We start from the raw sequence: 23,003 nt of genomic DNA on the forward strand, positions 1-23,003 counted from the left end.
TAATTAGGAAATAAAAAACAGATCAATATAGACTATTCCCACACATACATACCCTTGTCCCACATTGTACCATAATCTCTTCAACAGCAGATTTTAAGTCATAGGGAAGTCAACTAATTATTTCAACTCACAAATTATCATTAACTTTGCATAAGTAGATAGAGTACTGACCTTCAAATCTGGAAAATTTCAGTTCAAATCCCATTGCTGACACTTACTAATTGTGTAACCACAGACAAATCATTTAATTTCTTCACACTGTAGTAAATACTTTATAGGATGATTGTGAATTTCAAATGGGATAATGTATGCATAAACAATATTCTTTAGTCTTATTTCAAATATATCATATTAAAATTGCTTGATTCATCATAAAACACAATCAAAATGAAAACTGAGTTTTAGTTTCTAAGTATTTTTCTTCCTTCCCCTCCTTTATTACTTTTAGATTATGTGAATTGAAAGGAATTAGATCATTAACATTCTATGAGGAACATACCTGGCAGGCAGTCCAATTTCTCTTAAACTGGTTTTAATTTTCACACAAAAATGGATCTTTAATGAAGAAATCACTCACCTGAAGGGACCACAGTTTAAAGATGGCTTATATCGGGCAATGGCAAAGATCGTTGGCAACATGCACAGAAACAGCATAAACAGCAACATTGCCAAGTAGAAATTATTGGATCTATGAGAAAACAAAGTATTGTAGGCTTTATTTTGCAGAAAATTACAATGCATACAAATATCCAATGAATTGCTAAAAAGGTGCACAATGTTGACCTTTCTTAACCAGAAAACCTCTCAAAAAGGAAATGAATATATGTTTGTACTTGGCTTCAGTTCAATTTAAAATTATGTCTATAAACAATGTTACATCCTAATCAGGGGAAACAACACATAAAAAACAAATCAATACAGACTATTCCCACACATATATGCGAAATAGGAGTAGTGGAATGGAGTACACAGAATGCTGAATTTGTAGAATTGGAATAATGGAATACTATATTTCTATATGAAATAATGAGCTCATATGAACTGATTCTGAGCGAAGTGAATAGAACCAGAACATTGTACACAGTTAACAACATTGTGCAATGATCAGTTATGATAGACTTAGCTCTTCTCAGCAATACAATGATCTGATAATTCCAAAATACTTATGATCAAAAATACTATCCAAATCCAGAGAAAGCTATGGAGTCTAAATGTAGATCAAAGTGTAGTATTTTCACTTTTTTTTTTTTTTCTTTCTTGTGTTTTTCCCTTTTGTTCTGATTCTTCTTTTATAACATGATTAATGTGAAAATATATTTTAAAACAACTATATATTATAACCTGTATCAAATTGTTTGCTGTTTTGGGAAAGGGTGGAGATAATGGAAGGAGGGAAAAAATTTGAAGTTTAAAATCTTATTTAAAAATGGATGTTGATTTTTAACATATTGGATTACTTGATGTCTTGGGGAGGGGTGAGGGGAAGAGAGGAAGAAAAAAAATTGGAATACAAGGTTTTGTAGGACTGAATGCTGAAAACCACACATATATTTTGAAAATAAAAAGCTATAAAATAAAAAAATGAATGTTGAAAACTATCTTTATGTATAATTGAAAAAATAATACTATACTATGTTGAAAGAAATCCAGATAGCCAAAAATTAAAAAAAAATACTTTGTACTGGAGTGATTGATTAAACACACACACACACACACACACACACACACACACAAACCCTCAACAACCAAAAATGAATTATTTTACTGACCTAGAAGCTCTGAAAACTTGCTGATGGGGCACATTACAGGTCAGCACAGCCCAACTTCGTAAATACATCAGACCAATCAACTTGAGAACATTGAATGCTGGAAGACAGGGTGAGAAAAAAGCACCCATCCTATAAAAAAGAGAAAGGTCAATATCACTATATAATTGCTTATCTATTGTTTATACACACACACATACACACACACACACACACACACACACACACACACACACACACACACATATATATATATATATATATTTAAATGACAAATTCATGATGTTGATAGTCAATTCAGCTTGACTCCACTCTGCCTATTCAGTCATCTTTGATTCTACTATTCACTTTATACAATCTATTCTAGTCCAAATGGACTACTTTTATCTCTTTTTGACCACTTACCTATCTATTACAAAACTTTTATTTTATACTATATACAGAATGAACTCCTCTCCATTCAATTTGTTCAGTTTAACAAAAAAGTAACAATTGTTCAACATGTTCAAAGCACTATTCTAGATACTCAAGATATAAAAATCAAAATAAAAGCAAAATCTGTCCTCAAAAAGCTTATATTTTGCTTGGAGGGGTGAGATGAATGAGGTATAACATAAACATAAATAAGAAAACTTGAGGAGAAGAGGACACTAACAATTTAAGGAAATCAGGGAAGCATATATGAAAGAGGTCAAGGTTTGTTATGGGCCAGAATGTGAAACAAGGTACTAAGTCACTGGAAATGATAGAAACAATGCTTATGTACTTGGTTTACATCTTTGGAGTTCACACCTTTGGGAGAATTCACACACTGGTTCACACATTAGAGTTCACACCTTAAAGAGAGGATATATAAGGAGGAGCTCCCATAAGCCCACTGGAGATTCAGAGCCAGGATTCAGTGTGAGATTCACAAGTCCAGAATATTCACAAGCCAAGATTCAGTCCAGGAGTTCCCACAAGCCCAGAGAGAACCCACAATCCCACTTTTGGAGGAGGACCCAGATTCATTCCAACTTCTACTTTTGTGCTGGCTGGAGACTTTGGATTCAGAGGGAGCTGGAGGCTGAAGCTGGCAGAGGCAAAGGACTAGCAACAAGAGCTCTCGGAACCAAGGAAAGCTAACGGGGCTATTTTGGAAGAGACAATAAAGGATTGGACTTTAACAGCTGGCTGCATTTGAGGTGATTATTACATTGAATTAAAATTAAGGCTGCCTCCAGAAGCTCTCCAAGAAACTTACTCCCAGAGAACGATTATATTTTAGAGAAGAGAACATTACAAAAGTTAAACTAAACCATGAAGAAAAACAAGAATTTGAGAGATAGTGATGGGAGGTAATATATTAGAAAGACCTTTGACAAATGTGAGGAGGCATGAGATGAAATATTTTGTTCAGGAAACAATTTGTAATCCTGTTTTACTGTCATGTAGAACTCGTTAAGGAAAATAATGCAAAATAGGACTGGAAAAGAGACTTGGGGCCCCAACATGGAAGGCATTAAATGCCAGGCAGAGAAATTAACACTAAAATCATTAAGAAGCCATTGAAGGTATTTGACTGGCAAGATGCCATAGTCAAAACTTTTTGACAGCTTGACAGCTATGTGGAGAATGGATTAGAGAGGGGAGAAACCAAAAGCATCAAGAACAATGAGCAATCTCTGCTAATAGTTTAGGCAAGAAATAATGAGGAACTAAGTTAAGGTAACTGAGAGTAGAGGAAAAGGGATGCATATAAAGGATGATGGGGAGAAAGAATAGGCAAGATAAAAAATGACAATCTAAATATGAAAAAGAAGAGTGAAGGATAACTCCAGAGTTATGAATTTTTATAAGTTGGAGAATGGTAATGTCCTTAAAAGATATAGGCAAAGGACGAGGAATAGCTTTGCAATGGGAGAGGAAGAATTTCTGTTTTGGACATGTTGAATTTGAGATATTGATGGAACCTCTATGTGGAAATACTCATCAGGCTGTTAGAGATGAGGAAATATTAAGGCTAGACATAGAAATTTAGGAATAATTATCATAGAGATCATCATTAGGAGCTAAGATGATTGCTGAATACAGAAAGAAAAACAAGGATGGTGCAGGATTGAGGCTAGGGGAGGACCTACATTTAGGAAACCAGGATATAGATCACTATTCAAGAAAGCAGCTGGTGACCCAAACTTGAGGACTGGAAAAGTATGGATAATAGAAAGACATGAGAGCAAGAAATTTGAGGGTGAGAAAACTGAATTGTTAAATAGTTTAGTTATAACACCAAAACTATAAGAAAAGGAACAAAGGTGACAAATTGGGAGAATAGGGAAGATTGTATGATGAAGGAAGTCGGGAGTTGGGAGGCCCTAAATGCGCGCCCTAACCCAGGCAGCCAATTAACTTCTCTGTCCATCTACTTATTTTCAGAAGGAACTGATTTAAGTGTAGAAAAAGCCATTGGTAATAGAAAAGTTAATTTTGATATAATTATTCAGAACTTCCCTAAAGAAATTTGGCAGGACAATACTATAGATTTATGGGGTAGGCAGGACTATTAAAATATATGTTTTCATAAAATATTAGAACTGATACATATCTTAAGAATGATTAACTACATTTCCATTTATAAAATGTTCATAGACTTGAAATCTTCTCCATAGATGGAAGGAATCCCATTTTTAAATATCCCCAAAAGGAAACAAAAGGTCACTTTTCCTTTTTTTCCCCTATACTAAATGACACAGTGAAAGTATATATCATCTACATTTCTCTGGCCATAATAAAATTTCATTTGCCTGTTTTCCTTTTCTCATGGGTCTGAATAGAATTGAGAAGAAGAGTCAGTTAACAGTTAAGACCAGACAACTAGGTTCTGTGAAAAGGCCACTATTTTAAGAGAGAGGAGATTTGGATCCTGTGTCCAATAATTAACATATAATCTTAAGAAAGCCACTGAACTTTTCTGTTTTAGAGAGTTCCCTATTGTCAGGTGGAATTTACAACTAGCATACCTAATTCACAGGGCTGTTCTAAAGATTAAAGGAGTTTTACTCAAATGAGTGAGAATGCATTGTGGGAAAGTAACTTCCTGGCCACCACTCAATGAATAAGGTGAACTCAAGCTACTATTAGAAATGGAGTAATTCTGGCAGGTAGATCAGAAGGTAGAGGTAATAGAATAGTGATTGAATGGTGCAAAAATGGATGTAAAAAGGAGATCTTAGATTTAGAGGTAGAAAGACATGTTCTTTCCCCCACTGCTAGTTTTACAAACATAGAAACTGAAGTCAAGGAGAGATCATAATGTAGTAAATGGCAGATTTGGGAGTTAAAATTAGGTTCTCTGATTTCAAATCCAGTATTTTTTTCACTGTACCATAATAAAAGAGGGGCAACAGTAGCAGGGGTAAATTTGTGGTATTTTCAGATGAAATTATGAACCTTTTCTTCTCACTTCAAACAAAAGCATGAGATCATTTATCAGTTGCAAATGAGAGAATTGAAAAAAAAATTCAAAGGACTCATTATTTTAGAGCCAGCGAGATCCTGGAAAGGAAAGAGAGGAAAGAGCTGAAGAATGGAAGTAAGATATTGGAAGAGATAAAAAAAAAAGGGAGGAAAAAAGAGAAATGATAAAACAAGCTAAAAGGAGGCTTAGGAACTCAACCCTTCACCTCTATTCAGATGAGTCCAGGAAAGAAAAGTGACCTATCCAAAGTCACAAAACTACTTAGAAGAGAAGCAAGGAGCAGAGCTTTGATGTCAATTCCCCCATCTATGATCTTTCTACTTTACCATAACTGCCTCTGGTTTCTTGCAAGAGCTATAGGAAGTGAAGAGAATGGGAGAATAAAAAAAGATAAGGAATAGAGAAAAAAGAGAAGAGAGAAGAGAACTGAACTTTTATGATTTCTATTAGGGGAGGGTAATACTTGGTAACCATTTCAAGAGACAATTTGTTGTGACTCTCACAAAATATGGAAATGGTATCTCAAAAAAATAATGTGAAAACTCATGGTCACTTCATTGATCATGGATTATTGGATTCAGGAGGATTTTTGAGATCACTTTGTCCATTCTCTTTATTCTACTGATGAGCCAAATGGAGGTTCATAGATAAATATAGTGAAGGATCAAAAGCGAGTTCTTTCTCCATGATTTTCTTTAGTCTGACCTGTTCTTACCCTCTATCTTCTGTAGATTTCAGGAAAAAAATATTTCATGTCAGTTTTTATTGAGATCTTTTTTGAGATTATTTTTTATTGTAGCAGCTGATATTAAAAACAAATAGAATAAATCAATATGTTATTTTCTTGATCATCCTAACTATTTCTGAAAATATGATGTCATTGGCTTACAAGGGATTGGGGGGTTTGACAACTGACAAGGAAAGGTCTTAAGAAATGAAAATTTATTGTTGTTTATCCTTCATTCTGGAAGAGGACCATGACATTTGGGAAGTAATGCCATGATATGCAAATGGGTTGGATTTAAGGGAGGGAGGGCTATGCAAGGTGACCTGTCTCACTTCTCTCTCAGAGCCATGTAGGTCCAGTGGCAAGATCTAGATCAAGATGACTAGAGATGGCCTTGGATGATATAATTATTATTATTGGAAATGATGAAACTTTTGAATTCTCAAGGTAATTATGTATAGATTTGATAATAGTATATTCATAAATTGAAGCCTCCAAATGAAATGGACAGACTAGAACACAAAACCAGCTTTATTACCTACCAAATCATTCCTTGATTGTAGACCAGATGGAGCACATTTTCAGCTATTTTGAATTCTCCATATTCAGGCTAGAAGTAAATATGAGTAATTAGTGGATAAAATATTGCAATTCTTTTTGTTCAAGCCAGAGAATTATACTCATGTTTCCAATGAAATGGAGTCTTAGAGATTCAAGGCTGAGTTTGTGGAAATGGTATGATGTGTGTGTGTGTGTGTGTGTGTGTGTGTAAGAGAGATTAGTTTTACGAACTTTTTGTCTTTTCCCTTCTCCCAAGTAATAATCTTTCTTAGAGCTCCTAAGTCTGGCTAATTTAGTAAATAACCATCAAGATAGGGTAAAGTTAGCTTCCCTGAGGAAGCTTGAATAAGATATCTTAAATCAATATAGCACTGAACTTACAAATTTGCTTTCCAGGTCCCAACACCAACAGTCACTTAAATATCGAACAAAAAGACCACGGAAAAAATCAATAAGTAGAATGCTTGCCACTGTGAAAATCATATCAATAATGGAGAGTTTCAGCATTTCCTGTAAAGTAAAAGGTTTTGTGTTATTGACTATTTAAATTCAATGACTCCTTCCTGTCACTTCTATTTCTATTTGCCATCTATGTCTATATAGACTCTTGCTTCTCAGGAGTTAGTCATCACAAACTTTTCCCCTCATAGGTAGCAAAAATATTATTTGAGTCTGATTACCTGTCCAACATAAGTTTCCCAGCATTGGTCCTGTTGATTCTGCACATTATAGTTGTAGGAATTTGATTTATTAGTAATGGTAGTAGGTATCAGGTAATTCTGAAATGTGCTGTTTTGTTTCCCTTGGATACCAGGAATAGTTGGTGGCCATTTTTCTTCCTCAGGAAGTGCTCTGGTGGGTAGAAAGTGAGGAAAATCTACCCAGTTGCTTGCATTATTTTTAACTTCAGCTTCCTGCAGGAAGGAAAACAAAGTTTTTACATACTTGTGTCAATGAAACTCTGTTCCCAGGGATGTCTTTTCTTCAACAAATAACCTCATTTGCTGATAGGATGAGAAATCTAATTAATTTTGGCCAAGAATAGTTACTAGAGAACTTATTTTTTGTTCTAGTACTTATTAGTTTAGCCTGGAAAAGAGAAGACTGGGAAGAGGGAAGGCACATCATAACTTTCTCTTGTATTTGAAGGGTTGCCACATAAAATGTAACCTAGAATTGTTCCATTTGGTCTTAGAAAGTAGAACCCCTAGGTACTGTGAGTGGAAGCTACAAGTAGCAAATTTGGGCTTGACTTCAGGAAATATTTGCTAAGTAGTTGATCTTTTCAAAATACAATGGTATGCCTAGAGAGCAAGTGAGTGCTCATTCCTTGAAGATCTTCAGGCAGAGGATGGCTGACTATTTGTCAGAGGATGTTGTAGTGGGGATTCATTTTGTATATGGATTAGACTAGATGATTGCTAGAATTTCTTCTAATTCTCAAGTTCTGTGGTTCTGTGAGTATTTTATTCCAATGAAATCATAGGTCTGATGATAGATAAATAGACAAACAGAAAGATGGTATATTATAAATACAGATTGTGTGTGTGTGTGTGTGTGTGTGTGTCCTGTTGGAGTAACACATATACACCCATGTATTTATATATATGTATAATGAGGGAGAGAGAGAAGTTTGATTGGATGAGACTTGTGATTTCGTTTTCTCTAGATATTCCTTCTACTCTCTCTCAAGGTCTTTTTAAAAATTACTACCCCACTTCTTCACTATTCATTGACTCTCAGATTTAGTGTACAATTGCCAGAGACCCCAGGTTTGAGACCTAGGATAACTAACCCAATTCACCATATTCACCACAACTCTGACTTCCATATAGTCTGTGGTGTTCTTGAAGGACATGGACATAAAGTCACATGAAGGTGACTTTCTTTTCCTTCCTTCCTTTCCTTCCTTCCTTCCTTCGTTCGTTCCTTCCTTCCTTCCTTCCTTCCCTCCTCCTTCCTCCTCCCCTTCTTCCTTCCTTCCTCCCTCTCTCCTTTCCTTCTTCCTTTCTTTCTCCCTCCTTTTCTTCCTTTGTCCCTTCCTTCTTTCTTTCCTTCTTTCTTTCCTTCTTTTCTTCTTTCTTTCCTTCCTTCCTTCCTTTCTTCCTTCCTTCCTTCCTTCCTTCCTCCCTTCCTTTCTCCCTTCCTCCCTTCATTTTTTCCTGCCTCCCTCTCTCTCTCTTTCTTATTTTCTTCCTCCCTCTCTCCCTTTTGCCCTCCTTCTCTCTTCCTCCTTTCCTCTTTTGTTTTCTCCCTCCCACCCCTCTTCCCTTCTTTCCTTCTTTTTCTTTATCTCTTTCTTTCTTTTTTGGATTAGGTGACTCTTATGTGGCAGATAGATATTTTTCACCATTTGCAAATCTAGCAGCAGCAGCAGCAGCAGCAGCAGCAGCAGTTGTAGTAGTAGTCTTTCCCCTGTGTGTCTGAGGATGCTATTAGAAGATGTTTTGATACTCACAGCGATACTCATGCTGTTCACCTTGTCCAGAAGTGCAATGATTAAGCTGTACAGGTTTCCTAGGTATAACACAAGAACCCTGAAAATAAAAAATTTACATTGCAGAATTAGACTGTTGCAAATTTAGTTGATGGATGTGTATTGAAAAAATTAGAGGTAATTACAACCAATCTAGTATGATGGGAAATGTTGAGAGACAGCTTCTGGAAATCTAATCCTGGATTTGCCACACTAAGTTATGTGACCTTGAACAAACAACTACAGTTCTCTGTGGTTGTTTCTTTCCTTGCAAAATGCAGGGATTTGACTAGATCAAGTATCTTAAACCAACCACAGAGAACAGTTTATAATCCTTTTCCTTCTGCAATATGTTATGCCACCTATTGTTCCTTTTTTCAGGTAAATATATGATTAATTTGTGAATAGAGTTTCAGATAATAGCTCAAACCAGTGTGTGCTTTAAACAGAAACTCCCTTCCTTTTTATTTACAACCTGCTACATATAAGTCAAGGTGTTAGGAGCATGGAGGGAAGAGAAGAGATCACAAAGATAAAGAAAGCATAATCCCTCACCACTCACCCCAACCATAACCCCTCACCCCAAGGAGCTACAATCTAGAACAGCTGTTTTAAGACAAATCACTAAACTTTTTCCTTACTGTGAAACAAGAAAATAATATCAATTGACCTAATATTATTTTGAGGACAAATGAAATAAAATAGATTCTTCTTAATGCCTGCTAGTAAGGTAAACATAAAGAAAGGCATTTCCCTCTCTCAGATCAAAAGAGGAGGGTGATATAGTCAAAAAATAGTGAATTTGGTCCTAGCTTTGTAGTCTCACACACACACACACACACACACACATACACACACACACACACCATAGGGAAGCCATGTAACTTCTGAGAACTTCAAATTACATTGTCAGAATGAGGAACCAGTTAAATAATCTTTAGGGTTCTTTCTGATCCTAAAATTTCTAGAATCTAGTCCATTTTTTGGTGATGCCATCTCCATACAAGGTAAATATATCTTCTTCGTTATTTGTATTATTATTAGAGGACTTTGGAGTTGAGGAGAGCAGAACAGAATACAACTTCATTTCACATGTATTAACTACTAAACATGCTTATGCCAGATTCTCAGTGTTAAACTCTGACTAATTTCTTCAAGGGATTACAAACTTGTTGTGTTTTAGTTCTTATAAAAGAGGTACTACATACATTGGTCATATAGAAAGTGATTACTATACCTTGCAAGCTGGAATCTTAATGTGGTTCGTGGGTGGTACATCTCTAATGCAGCCACAAGTTCAAAGGCAGAAGGAGCTATCATAGTAATCAGGGAAACTACCACACTGACCTATAGAGGGAAGAAAGTTTACCCTTAGAGGCTTGAAGTCATCTGAAATTTCTATATTAGTTATAATTTTTGACATCCAAGGACACAGAGTATTTTGCATATTATAATACATAATAAACAAGTGATGTGGGTGAGAATGCCACATGATTCACAAAAGAGTAAGTAATTCTAAAATAACAATGATTACTTGATGTTGAAAGCTGTTTAAATAATGATAATAACATGTACTTAGATGATGCGAGAATTGATCTTCATTTTATGTGATTATACTACCCAATATTTCTCAGACTAAGTATCTGGGGAAAATTCAAATTTATGCATTTAGAACTGGAAAAGACTATAAAGATCATTGAGTTCTGTGTTATCAAATTCAAATAGAAAAGGGAGCATTAAATTATTGTTAGGATCCTTGTAACGCATATTGATTTAGAAAACTACATATTAAATTATCTATGTTGTCTTATATTTTTATTTATTGTGTTAAAGATTTCTCAATTACATATTAATCTGATTCTGGCAGAAAGGGGAATATTGGAGCAAAACTTCAGTCCTGTGCAGATGAGCCCCCATAACTATGTTGCTGATATTGATGACAGATAGACCTGCCTCTTCAGATGTCTACCTGGATGCAACATGGATATTGCACTGGCAAACTCAGCCTGACCTCAGATAAGCTTCTTTCATTCTCTTCAATAACTGGCATGCATTTTTATTTCATATAGAATTATGAAATTTCAGAGTTGAAAAAATCTCAAAGATTACCTATATTAAATGAGAATTTTCCTCTACAATAATTTTATTTAACATTTATTAAGTATTTTCCTAATACTAAATCATCGGAACTTTGCTTGATGATTTCCAGTTAGGTAGAAAATATTCTCCTGAGGTAGGTCAAACTATTTTTGGACAATTTAAATTATTAGAAAATATTTCCTTTCAGTGAGCTAGAATCAGTCTCCCAACAGTTTCATCCATTCATTTCTCCTAACTCTGCTGTGAAGGTCTAAACAGATCATGTTTAATGTCTTTTTTTATATGACTGTCATTCCAATATTTCTATTTATATTATTATCATTTACTTATTCATTCAACTTTTCCATGTTTGAAGACTTGGTGTTATATTTTTTCTCTCTCTCTCTCTTTCACCTCATTTCTCTTTCTCTCCTTTCTCTCCCTACTCATCTTCAATTTTCATTGATTTTACCTTTATAATAACTTTTCCATTTGCCTTCCCCCTTTTATTTGTAAATACTACCATTGTAAATTCATGTTACCACTAAAGGGACTATCACAATAACATATTAACTAATCTTTTTGCCTCAACTTTCTCTCCTCTCCACATCTATTGCTACCAAGAAATTTTCATACTGTATAATTTTTGACATGCTGTATTCTCTGCTCAAACTCTCAGATGGCTCCCTTTTGTCCACAAATTAAAGTCCAAATTTCTTAAACTAGATGCAAGGCCAGCCTGGTATCATCTACCTTTCCAGTATTATCTTTGTTCCTTGTACTTTTTGCTTCTGTTTCCCACTTCTAGGTGTTTGCTCATTCTGATCCCTATATCTATGCTAATCAGTTAAATCTGATTCATCTTTATTTATTGTATTCTTATCTATTCTTAAAGCCCAATTAAAAGATAAACTTCTGCATGAGCCTCCTCTGCTCTTCTCTCCCTCTTCTCAGTCATTAAAATCATTTCCTCTAGGATCTCATATAGCAACTAATCTTATAATCCTTTGATGAACTTGGCATAGGTATATATATTACATGACTTGTAGACTAAGTTCTATGAGGTCACTGTGTCTTATTTTAATCTTTGAATCTCCACAACTATAGAGAACCATGCTCTGAAAATAGTAGATACTTAAAAAATGTTGAATTCAATAATTAATTCATTGTCCTTTTCTGTAATCTACTCACTCTGTCACCATTTCTCTCACCTTGAATAAAATCTAAGACTAAAGGGAAAAAACATGGAAAAATAAAGAAGATAAAGGTGGTTCAATAATAATTCAAATCATATTTGGTTGATTTTTCAGACAATTATAACTTGTGGTTGACCATCTTCACAAAAAAGAGAGAAGAGAGAAAGATACCACACAGATTTAAGTTTGAGTTGTGACTTTACTGACAAAGAGGTTGTTACCAGGAGAAATAATGGAATTTATTTTTAATGTCACAGCAAAAAAAAAAAATATGGATATTCATTTAAGTAGTATGGTCTCAATGTAGTCTTAACAGGTTGACTAAGCAGATTATCTCTTAAAATCCTTTTCATCATTGGCCTCATATCATAACTCACTTTGAAAAGCCATTCATTAGGATTGTGACTATTATACCATTCCTAGAATTTTTGCCATTTTTATACTGTGATTCTAAAGTACTAGAATTGGAAGGGACCTAAACTTAGAGCTCCCTAAGAACTTGATTACTAAATTCCTATCAAACACATCTATAAAGTCCTTCTGCTTTTCAAATCTCTGTAGGTAAACAGGCAATCACTGGAGTTAAGATGATATTTGTACTAAAGATACATGAAATAGCAGAAGATCAACTTGAACTAGCATTTCCAAAGGCCTCTGTGTTTGAGAAGAATAAAAGTCTGCTATTAAGACTTGAAGTGCATAGTTGCTGGCTTACATCCCTTGCATTCTAAATTTTACAGAGCAGATATAATAAGCAACTCTTGGGTAAGTAGAATAAGGGTAAGTTCTTAGAGATATTTCTGACAGTACTTGAAGAAAAAGTAACACAGTTGCACTGACTGCAAATCAATATTTTCAAGAGAAAACTGGAAGGAGTCTTCTCAAAGGCACTCTTGTTCAAACTGAGCTAATATGCAAAACCTCATTCTTTTCCCAAAGGGTCAGTTCCTCTTTGGTCCGTTCCAGCTTCTGTGATCGATCTACCACAAAGTAGATGAGATAAATGCTCCCAGCAAGTGAAAGGAGAACTAGGATGTTTGCAATAATTCGGAGACATATGGTCACTGCCCTGAAAAAAAAAAAAAAAAAAAGCAATGAAAAAGGGTCACAGGGGTCACAGGATTCTTTAGAAGGGTAGTTATCATATAGTGTTCTTTATGTCATGAAATATATTTTCTTCAAATTAGATTTTCTGTTTGGAATAATAGTAGAGTATTTGTAGTTATTTCTTGAGGAATATAAAATTTAGAGGGACCTATCTGTGAAAACTACCAGCATACCTCTTTCTTGCCCTCCTTTGTTTTCCTCACTAGTATGTGGTGTTGGAGACTTCTGTATAGAATATGTGGATGGATACACTAATTCTTCTTTATTCTCAAAATGAATTGTGCTCCTTTGCTGGGATTCTGCTTGGGACACATTTTGGAACTAATGTGCTACCCTTGATACACAAAGTTAATATGTTAGATTTCAGGAGTGCTTTATATTTCAAATGAATTTTCTATACATTTTCTCATGAAATGTGTGTGTTGAAAGCTCACAGATCTTTAGTCTGTCTCTGAGATTGTAGAATAACGTGATCCACATTACCGTAGGAAAGTAGCAAGAGGACCAACCCTGAATTTTTCTCCAGAAGTGTGGTAGAATCCAGTTCTAATATCAAGTCTGAAGTGAGAAAGTAGACTGGAAGAATAGCAATTTTTAAAAAGAACCCTGCTATTATCAACTATTATGGTGACAGACATGCTCAAGACAGAAACTCAGAAGAAAAGAATGATTCCAAAATATCTACAAGCATTGCCTCAGATAAAGATACAGCACAGTAATTCCTGGAAGAGATAAAGAAAAAATAAAAAAAAAAATAAATGAAATGAGAAAATATGAGTGAATAAATTATTTTGACTATTATAAATATTCAAATTAATTATAACGGGCATATAAAGATACTCTCTGCATCCAGAAAAAAGAATTAAAAATAGAAATATGTATTGAATAATTTTATACATATCTATATTGATAATCTATATTTATATATCTATTGGAGTCTAATGGGGGCCATCTAAGGCAGGAGGAAGAGGGAAAGAAGAAAAAGAAAAACAAGAAAATGTACATGACAATTTTGTTATATATTTGAAAGAAATGGCAAGTTGCACATAACAGATTTGCAGTTTCATGTACCACCATCTTTTTTATTATACCATGTTATGGAAAGGTTTGTTTTATTCCATAAATTAAAAATAAAATAAATTAAATTTTAAAAAGAAAAAAAAATGAAAGATGTGAAGAAAGAATTGGAAAGGGAATTAGTAGCTTGGCATAAGAAATGATCCATACAATAAACCTTCTAAATAATCAAATGGACCAAATATATGCCAGTAGTTGACTCTATGAGATAAGAAATATTAAAACAAAGTCAAAAACCTGAAAAAATGGAAGAAATTATGACATTCCATTACATTAAAAAAATTGACCTGAAAAACAGATTGCAGATAAAAAAATCTAAAAAACCTTGGACCATCTGAATGCCATGACCAAGACATTAAATTTTTAAAAATACTAAATCTATCTAGGATTTTTAGAACAGTAGGGCAAAATAGAAACAGAAAAAATCCACCCACTAATAATTCCCTGATAGAGTCAAAGGAACTGAGTTCAGATGTTGCTTTTGCTGCTTTGCTGAGTAACTTTGAGAAAATCAGTGGACTTTTCTGGACCTCAGTGTTCTCATTTGTAAAATGCAAAATTTGTAATATAGATTAGATGTTTCTTAATTCCCTTCCACTTTAAATCTATGACTCCATGAACTTATGACTTAAACTCAGATTTTCCAGTCTTAAATTTAGTTTAGGATTTTTTTTTGCCATATTAATACTGCTTAAACAGCATTTAAAAGGATTTTTCTAGTATGATGATGAATTTGCATCAGTTCAACCTTACTTTTTGTGGTTTTCTTCTAGTAAAGTGCTTTAGGAAATAGCAAAATTAAGAGTGTTGAGAATATGGAAAAACATGAAGTTTCTATGGTTCACCTGACATGCGAGCCTGGGTCCAATATAATAAAAATCTTTTTGCTTCAGAAATGTGGAGAATTTAGTCAATTTTATTTCTAATCTTTGGATAGAAGATTACAAACTTTTTCTTATATTGGAGTCCCTTTGCTTACTTTCCTATGTATGAGAAACTAATATTGATATTTCATAGAGCCAATAGACATCAGAATTAGGAACAAACTCAGAGAGATTAAATCCTTTTCTCACAGATGGGGAAATGGAAGTTCAGAAAAATAAAATGTCTTTTCTAAAGTGATGTAGTTAATGAGTGGCAGAGTCAACAATAGGACACATATTATACAATTCTTTTTTTTTTTTTTTTAGCTTTTTCTGCTACATGATGATGATCCTTTATCCTGAAAGAAAAGATCCTTTATTGTCACTTAGTTTACTAAGCACACATTGAGAAAAATCTAATTGATTATCTCTTACTCTTTAGAAAATTCAGTAATTTATAGGAGGGAAAAACAAAGATTGACTTAGGATTTTGAGTTCTGACTCTTAGGCTTAGAAGTTCTGTGATCAGTTAACAATTTTTTCTGAGTCTGAACATCTTCATTTATAAAGTGGAGATGACAGTACTTTCAATGATCACTTCACAAGATTGCTATAAAGCAAACTTTTTTTTTAAAACTCTAAAACACCAGATAAATTTGAGCCACTATTATTTTTTTTTTCTGGGACAAACTTTCTGTGTTCTGGAAACATCAAAGAGCATAGACATTTAGTTATTTTTAAAATAACACAATGATAGGAAATAACATCTGTATATCTTCCTGGACCTTGTCTTTTTCTAGGAGGTTGAATTAGTTCTTAATTTTATATTTCCATGGGTCACAAAAGATAAAATGGAAGACTGAGAGAAACAAGAGAAGTGATGTTTAAATTGCATTGATAGTTCGAATGATGTAGGTATGCGTTTGATAGGCTGAAACCAAAAGAAATAGCCTAGGAAAGGTTGTAAATGCTGAATTGGAGCTGAGATAGAAAGTACCTATGATCTTCAAGAGAAAGGCAGGACTTTTGATAAAAGGAACTCCAGTATCTGCTCATTTGATGTTTGGATATCCTGTAGTGTGTTGAGGGAAAGCCACAGGATATACTTCAAGTAGAATAGCAAAGAACTGTTTCCTTCAGACTTCTTCAGAAGCTTATATTATTTCATGAGATTTTGAGACACACTTTTCTGAATTGTATATGTAGTATGGAAAGACATGGAATCCATCTCAATTCCACATTGGAAAAATTATCAGTCTACTCAATATTGTATCATCAAAGGATGATAGCAATGTGAAATATAAAGAACATAGAACTTATGGAAGTAAGATATAGCTGAGTGAGCTACTGATTTGAAAAAAAAATGAATCAGAAATACATGACTGAATTGGGTGAATATAAAAGAACCATCTTAATACATACAAATTTTTGCTTTTCTTCTTCTCTTGTTCTTCTAAGATAGCCTCCTTTAAGAAAACATATAACATTAAAACAGCATTGTGTAATAAAATGAATCTTATTACTGATAATACTATTTTCTTTTTATTATAAAACATTTTTCTAAGCATGTTATTGGTTTTGAGATTATAAAAACAAAGGCCTTTGGTTAAAAGTCTATTATTTGTCTTTGTTAAAATATAGGGATGCTCTTTGGGGATAGTGAAATCAATAGACTGCACAACCTTATATGAAAAGACCATAGGGTCCTATGCTGTTTGAATTTTTTTCTCCCCTCTCATTTTACCATTTATATGTTTCTTCTTTTCTTGTCAGGTTAGCTGTCATTTTAACTGTCAACATTTCCTTTTTGAGCTGCCCCTTGGCCCCCTTCCTTTCTAATTTTCTGGTTCTCATGTAATGTGAGCTGGCCACCAGATCACAGACTTTAAAATTTGAAGGCCATTCCAGAGGCCATCTAGTCCCAAATATACATGAACAAGAATACCCTCTAATATACACACAGCATGTATTCATTTAGCCTTTGCTTTCAGAATTCAATTGAGGGGAATCCTGCACCAGGACTTCCAAATATAGCCCATTCTAATTTTAGATAACTATAATGTTTAAGGATTTTCATTATAGGAAGCTTGAATTTCCCTTTTTGTATTTTTATGCATTATTCCTAATTCTGCCAAATAATGCAAGTTTAAATCCTTTCCCCCCTTTTTCCACAAAACTCTGAAATTATGAAGAATTTTAAAAACATTCCCTTGTGATGACTGCGTTAACACCCTGGATACCGTAGAATCATCTGGAATCAGGATAAGCAAAAGTCCTTAGTCTTTATTCTTGGTCTTTAAAAGTAGAAGTGAATTGGATGGACACAGAATCTCCAAGACTGTTTTCTCCCTCATCTAGGGTCAAAGTGACCCTGGCTAGTCTTACTCCACCTTAATCCCTCCTACAATTCTCTGTATATACCAATTATCAAGCCAGCACAGAATAGTGGGAAGGGTCATTTCCCAAGCATATGTTTATAGAGTATTGTCCAATCAGCAATTAATCTTAAGTGTTTGGTTGTCCAACCTCAGTGCATCGACTCAAGCATTTCAGCCCTTTACATTCCCTCTTTTCTAAGCTAAATATTTTTAATTCCTATAAATTAAAATACTCAGGTAAGTATCCTTGCAAGAATTGTTTATAAAAGTTTATAAACTGTGTAAAATTCAGGGGAATTATCCTATTAGAAAAGTGCATGAATTTTAGAACTTGAATTCTACATCATCTTCAGCTAGTCCTTTTTGCTTATTTCCAGTTGTTTAGCTACATTCTGAATAGTTAAGATTGCCAGGCAAATGGCCTTTGTCTTGTTCTTCCTGATTCCACAGTCCCTTTTATTGCTGGAATGGATTATCTCCTTACTTTTTCCTTTTGAAATACTTATTTTTCTTCAAGTCCCAGCTTTTGTGGACTTTGTATTCCTAGAGGTCTACCAAATAGCACCTAAACATTTCTTGAATAGAATTTACTTTAAAAATCTTCAAATGGTTACCAACATTAGCTGGCAATAATTTGTAAACTGAACAATACAAATAAATATTTCTAGGAATAACCCAAGAATCAGAATAAGAATAACCCTAAGAATTTCTAAGAACGGCAACATGACTGGTAGGTAAGGGAAGGTTCAGTTTGTTATGGTGGTTTGCATTGTAGTTGTATTCAGTTTGTATTGGTCTGTGGCATGAAAAGGCTCAAATCCTCTGATGATTATTTCATGATTTTACTCAAGTCATTTAGCTTCCCTGGAGCTCAGTTTCTTTATTTGCAAAAAATAAATTGACTGGAAATTCTGAAATGCCTTATAGTTTCAAATTTATTCCACCATTCTTTGAATGTAACATTTTTCTGAAGTGGATGTTAAGACTCTTAGAAATATCAAAAAATTGATATAGTGATTTTGTTAATTAAAATGCAGATGATATCAATTAAGATGTTAAGACCTAAAAAGATTAGGCTAACTTTCTTCCAGTGTGTGTGTACTGGGACAAGGGAGAGGTGGGATTAATATTTTATTTTTAGTTTTTCTTTTTTGAAGTTAGCTTAAATGTTCCAAATAAATTTATTGGGCAACTTCCCAAAAGCAATATTCTTAGGGAAACTCTTTATCCCCAAGCTCTGTATTGTTGGTTTAGCAGTCACATTGCTCACCCTGATGCTATTCACGATTGCGGCAGCCTTGCTCTCTGCAGCTTCTGGGTTTCCTATGAGGTAATCCCAAGCACAAAATACTCTCCAGCAAAATGTGTAGTTTTCATTGGATGCACTTGCAAGGCTCATTCTGGAGTTCTTTGCCATTCTGTAAAATACCATCAGAAAGGGAGTCAGAAATATGCCACTCTATATGGCTATCCAGTGTCTGCCTCAAGTCTGATATATTTTTTCATATAAATATACTTCATATTGGCAGAAAGCATTGAAGGCAGTCTTTTTTTTTTTTTTTTGAGACAATCTGATAGATGAATTAATGGACACAGAGCAGATCTTAGAGATAGCTGAAGTTGGGTTCAAGTCCCTGGGACATATGCTGGCTCTTAATGCTCCAGACAAATCTTTAAAATTGTAAATTGCAGAGAAATTTCTGATCTGTATTGATAGAGTGTATTTCCTCATCTGGAATTTCCTTGTGACAGTGAATTAACAGGACCAATACTTATCTCAATTTTAATAAAGTGATAATACCATTTTCTGAGAATAGTTGTTTTAAAGCTTTTAAAGTACTTTTACATATAGAATGCCATCTGATCCTTCTTTTGAAAGAAAAAGTCTTGTATTCCCTTATTAAAAATGAAAAAAAAAAAGATGAAACTGAGAGATTAGTGATTTTTGCCAAGGTTAAGCAGCTAAGAAAGTGATCTGGGCCTAGAAACCAGATTTCTTTTCACTACATATCCTCTGCTTTCTATTTTATTCATTTCTAAATTTTTTTTATTTTAAAATCTGTATTCAAATAATTTTAAAATATCAAATAAAACAACCATTTTCTTATACATAGTTGAACAGAAAAAGAGGACTACAAATAAAACTGTTGATCTCTACCACATAGATTGCTTTTCTTTTAAAATACACAATAAATAAAGTAACTATCAAAGCTTCCCTACTTGTCTATGATTTTCTCTGGCCTTCCTTCTGTTCATAAAAAACAAACAAAAAACTTCAATAATTCTTGGGGGTAAATGACTTGCACTAGGGTCACACAGCACAGTAGCGTCTTAATAAATGTTTGCCTTCTTATTTGCTTGAATCTCCAATTCACCTCAATGTCTGATTTGCTGGGATCACATCTCATAATCTCCAACATACAACTGGTGTTTGTTTTTATATCTTATAAAAAGAAATGATCATTGGATCAGAAAATAGATCCAAAAAGAACCTTAGAAGGCATTGACCCCATTTTGCATAAGAGGAAACTAAGGGGGTCTCAGACAAGTTAAATGACTTGACAGGGTCATTTAGCAGGTGTGGAATGAGGAGAGGGAAAAAGTAAAAAAGAAAAAGCATATGGAAAAGACATATATGTAGCTATCCTGTCTCTCTCTCTTTCCACATATTCTCATCTCTTGCTTTTCCTCTTACATTCAATAATTGTAAGATTTGGCATTCATGGATTTCCCATTTATCATATATCTCAGAATATGTATCATAGGAGTACAGAGAATCTATTATATCAAGTTTTTTTTTTTAATTTCACTTCACTAGTCAGATTGTACTTATTGCCTACATCCTTAAAGCAAGGTTCTTAGCCTTTTTTTTTGGTCAAGAACATTTTTGACAATTTGAATAACCTTATTATACCTTTTTAGAATAATATTTTATTACCTGCATTCATAATTGAAGGAAATATCAAATTTATTTTAGAGGTTAGTGAAAATAAAGATATTATTTTTCCCATTCAAGTTCATGGGCAACCAAAATTTTATCCACAGATCCCTTTTGGGTTTATGGAAACCAAGTTAATAACCTTTGCCTTGGAAGTGCACAGGGGGGCTGCTACATGATGGACTAAAAAGCCAAAGTGGATAGGCAAGAAAAAGATGCAAACATATTCACAATCTTACTTCTTTAACAGTATGATAAAGCTGTAAACAAACACTGCCATGCCAACCAGGAAGTAAGCTAAGGGCAGCCGGTATCCTGCTTTGCCAATCTTCCTCTCCTTGCCGTAGTAGCCATAAAATAAAACAGAGTATTTGAGATAGCCCTGCAAAGAGAATACCATTGACATCATCACTGACTTCTAGTTTCCCCAAATCCTTGTTGTATTTATAAAGAAAGCCCCAGTGAGAATGATAAACTTTACCCCCAGGGACCACACAGTGTCCAAGTCTTGTGCTGAAGCAACATGGTCCTTGGGAATAGTCTTGCTGATGGTACTTCCAAAAGGTTGCCCTGCAATTAGCTGATGAGAAAAGAAAAGTCAGTGCCATAAATTGAGAATCGATTCTAGAGGAATTGGGGGGGGGGATTGGGGGAAAATAAGCTGAATAGCCTGAGAGAGGGATCTTGCAATGGCACAGGAGAACATCATTATTAAAATATATATCATAGTTTCCAATCTACTGTTGGTGCTCATTAGATATCTAGTGAAGAGAAATAGCCATTGGATATTAATTTAGAAATGAAAGAGATCATAGAAGGCATTGAGCCCATTTTACTGATGAAGAAGCTAAGGAAATTCCAGACTGATTAAATAATTTGCCAGAGTCTCACAGCTGGCAAGTTTCTGAGAAGAGATATAAATCTAGATCTTCCTCATTCAAAGTCAAATGCCCTATGTCCTGCACAAGTTTTGAGTTAATCTCAGTTCAAATAATGGCTTCCTAAGCAACAGGAAAAATATTGCTACCATTTGTATATATTTCAGATTATACTGAGAAAACCCATTAGATCTTTGTTGAGTGTAGTTAGCTGCACTAAAACTTTTGAGACATCCTGTATAGTATATTCATCTAGCAGACATCTAATGTGTTCTGTAGGTACAATCTGAAATACTAATCCTATTCAGAAACTATTATTAGCTTAAAACTGCATTAAGACCTTCTGGACAGACTTTAATAGTGCATTACCAAAGAAAAGTCTCCTATGTTTTCACACACATTTATAGAAACTAAATCAAAGGCATTTTTGTCGTTAGCCAGAAACAGACACTTGTATTCTCCATATGGTTTTGCTTAATGTATAGCTATAGTCTTCTATAGAATATGAATTGCAAAAGCCTTCCTGTTTCCTTCTTAAATCTCCAGTAAGTCTGCAATGTATGTGGAGATTATTCTCAACATTTTTATGGATGTGATGCAAAAATATGTATTGGTATCAGATATTTTGTTTCTTTTTCTGGGGAGGGGGAAATATAAAACCAAAAAGATGAAGAATAACTATTATTCAGATAGAAGATGTCAAACACATGGCTCACAACATTCCCAAATGCAGCCTGAACTAGATTATAATATAATTGGGAATTATTTAACAAAATAAATAAAATATAATAACACATAAACAATATTATGTTTCAAAACTAAGGCAACATGCAATCCATAGGTATATTTATGCATGGATTAGTGGCCCCCATTTCTATTTGAGTCTGATGTCACTGATCCACTTTATTATAGGCAGCTGACCCATTGTTACATATACTCTTCAATAGATACAGAAAATGGACAGTGAGCTGGGACTGGGATTGAATAGATCTGACAGGATTGCCTTTGGAAAATTTCAGGGCTTTTCATGATCCTAAATAGTTATATTTTTAAACAATATTTCTCTAGTGACACTATACAGTTGAAGTTATGGCCTGCCCTAGTCTCTGAAGTACCATAGCTGAAGGCTATCTGAAGTATAAGAGAATCTAATGGTGTATTAAGCAGGATGTAACAGTGCTAATGAAGAGTTGTAGAGGCAAAGCATCCTAAAGGATGTTTTCAAAGTGATGGATGATTTGGAAAAAAAAGTATTCTGATCACATTGAAAGAGGGAAGGAAATCCAGCCATCAGCTCATTTGCTTCTTTGGCATCTATCAATGACAACAGATCTGGAACAAGATATTTCAAATCATTGGGGTAAACTTTTTGTGGTGTATTTATGGGAAGATCTGGATAGTAGTTGGAGAGGAAGAATAAGCATGGATAGAGTATGATCTACACATTGGAAGAATATACACGCACCCATGGATCACCAGATCCATCAATATATAAAAGCA

The 23,003-nt window shown here is 34.1% G+C and overlaps 1 protein-coding gene across 1 annotated transcript in view; it reads right to left on the reverse strand.

The window, feature by feature from the left end:
• Nucleotides 1-23,003, reverse strand: part of TMC3 (transmembrane channel like 3) — a 60,054-nt gene that overhangs the window by 12,495 nt on the left and 24,556 nt on the right. Inside the window, exons 6-17 of the mRNA XM_051973961.1 lie at nt 21,107-21,205; nt 20,865-21,007; nt 18,958-19,105; nt 16,732-16,775; nt 13,184-13,331; nt 10,225-10,334; nt 8,970-9,048; nt 7,192-7,425; nt 6,893-7,021; nt 6,493-6,560; nt 1,770-1,898; nt 578-688 (exon numbers count right to left, since the gene is read on the reverse strand). Coding sequence (XP_051829921.1) covers nt 578-688; nt 1,770-1,898; nt 6,493-6,560; nt 6,893-7,021; nt 7,192-7,425; nt 8,970-9,048; nt 10,225-10,334; nt 13,184-13,331; nt 16,732-16,775; nt 18,958-19,105; nt 20,865-21,007; nt 21,107-21,205 — 1,442 coding nt within the window. The remainder of the gene's footprint in view (nt 1-577; nt 689-1,769; nt 1,899-6,492; nt 6,561-6,892; nt 7,022-7,191; nt 7,426-8,969; nt 9,049-10,224; nt 10,335-13,183; nt 13,332-16,731; nt 16,776-18,957; nt 19,106-20,864; nt 21,008-21,106; nt 21,206-23,003) is intronic.

The sequence above is a fragment of the Antechinus flavipes genome, chromosome 2 (assembly GCF_016432865.1).
Source record: "Antechinus flavipes isolate AdamAnt ecotype Samford, QLD, Australia chromosome 2, AdamAnt_v2, whole genome shotgun sequence".
Lineage (NCBI taxonomy): Eukaryota > Metazoa > Chordata > Mammalia > Dasyuromorphia > Dasyuridae > Antechinus > Antechinus flavipes.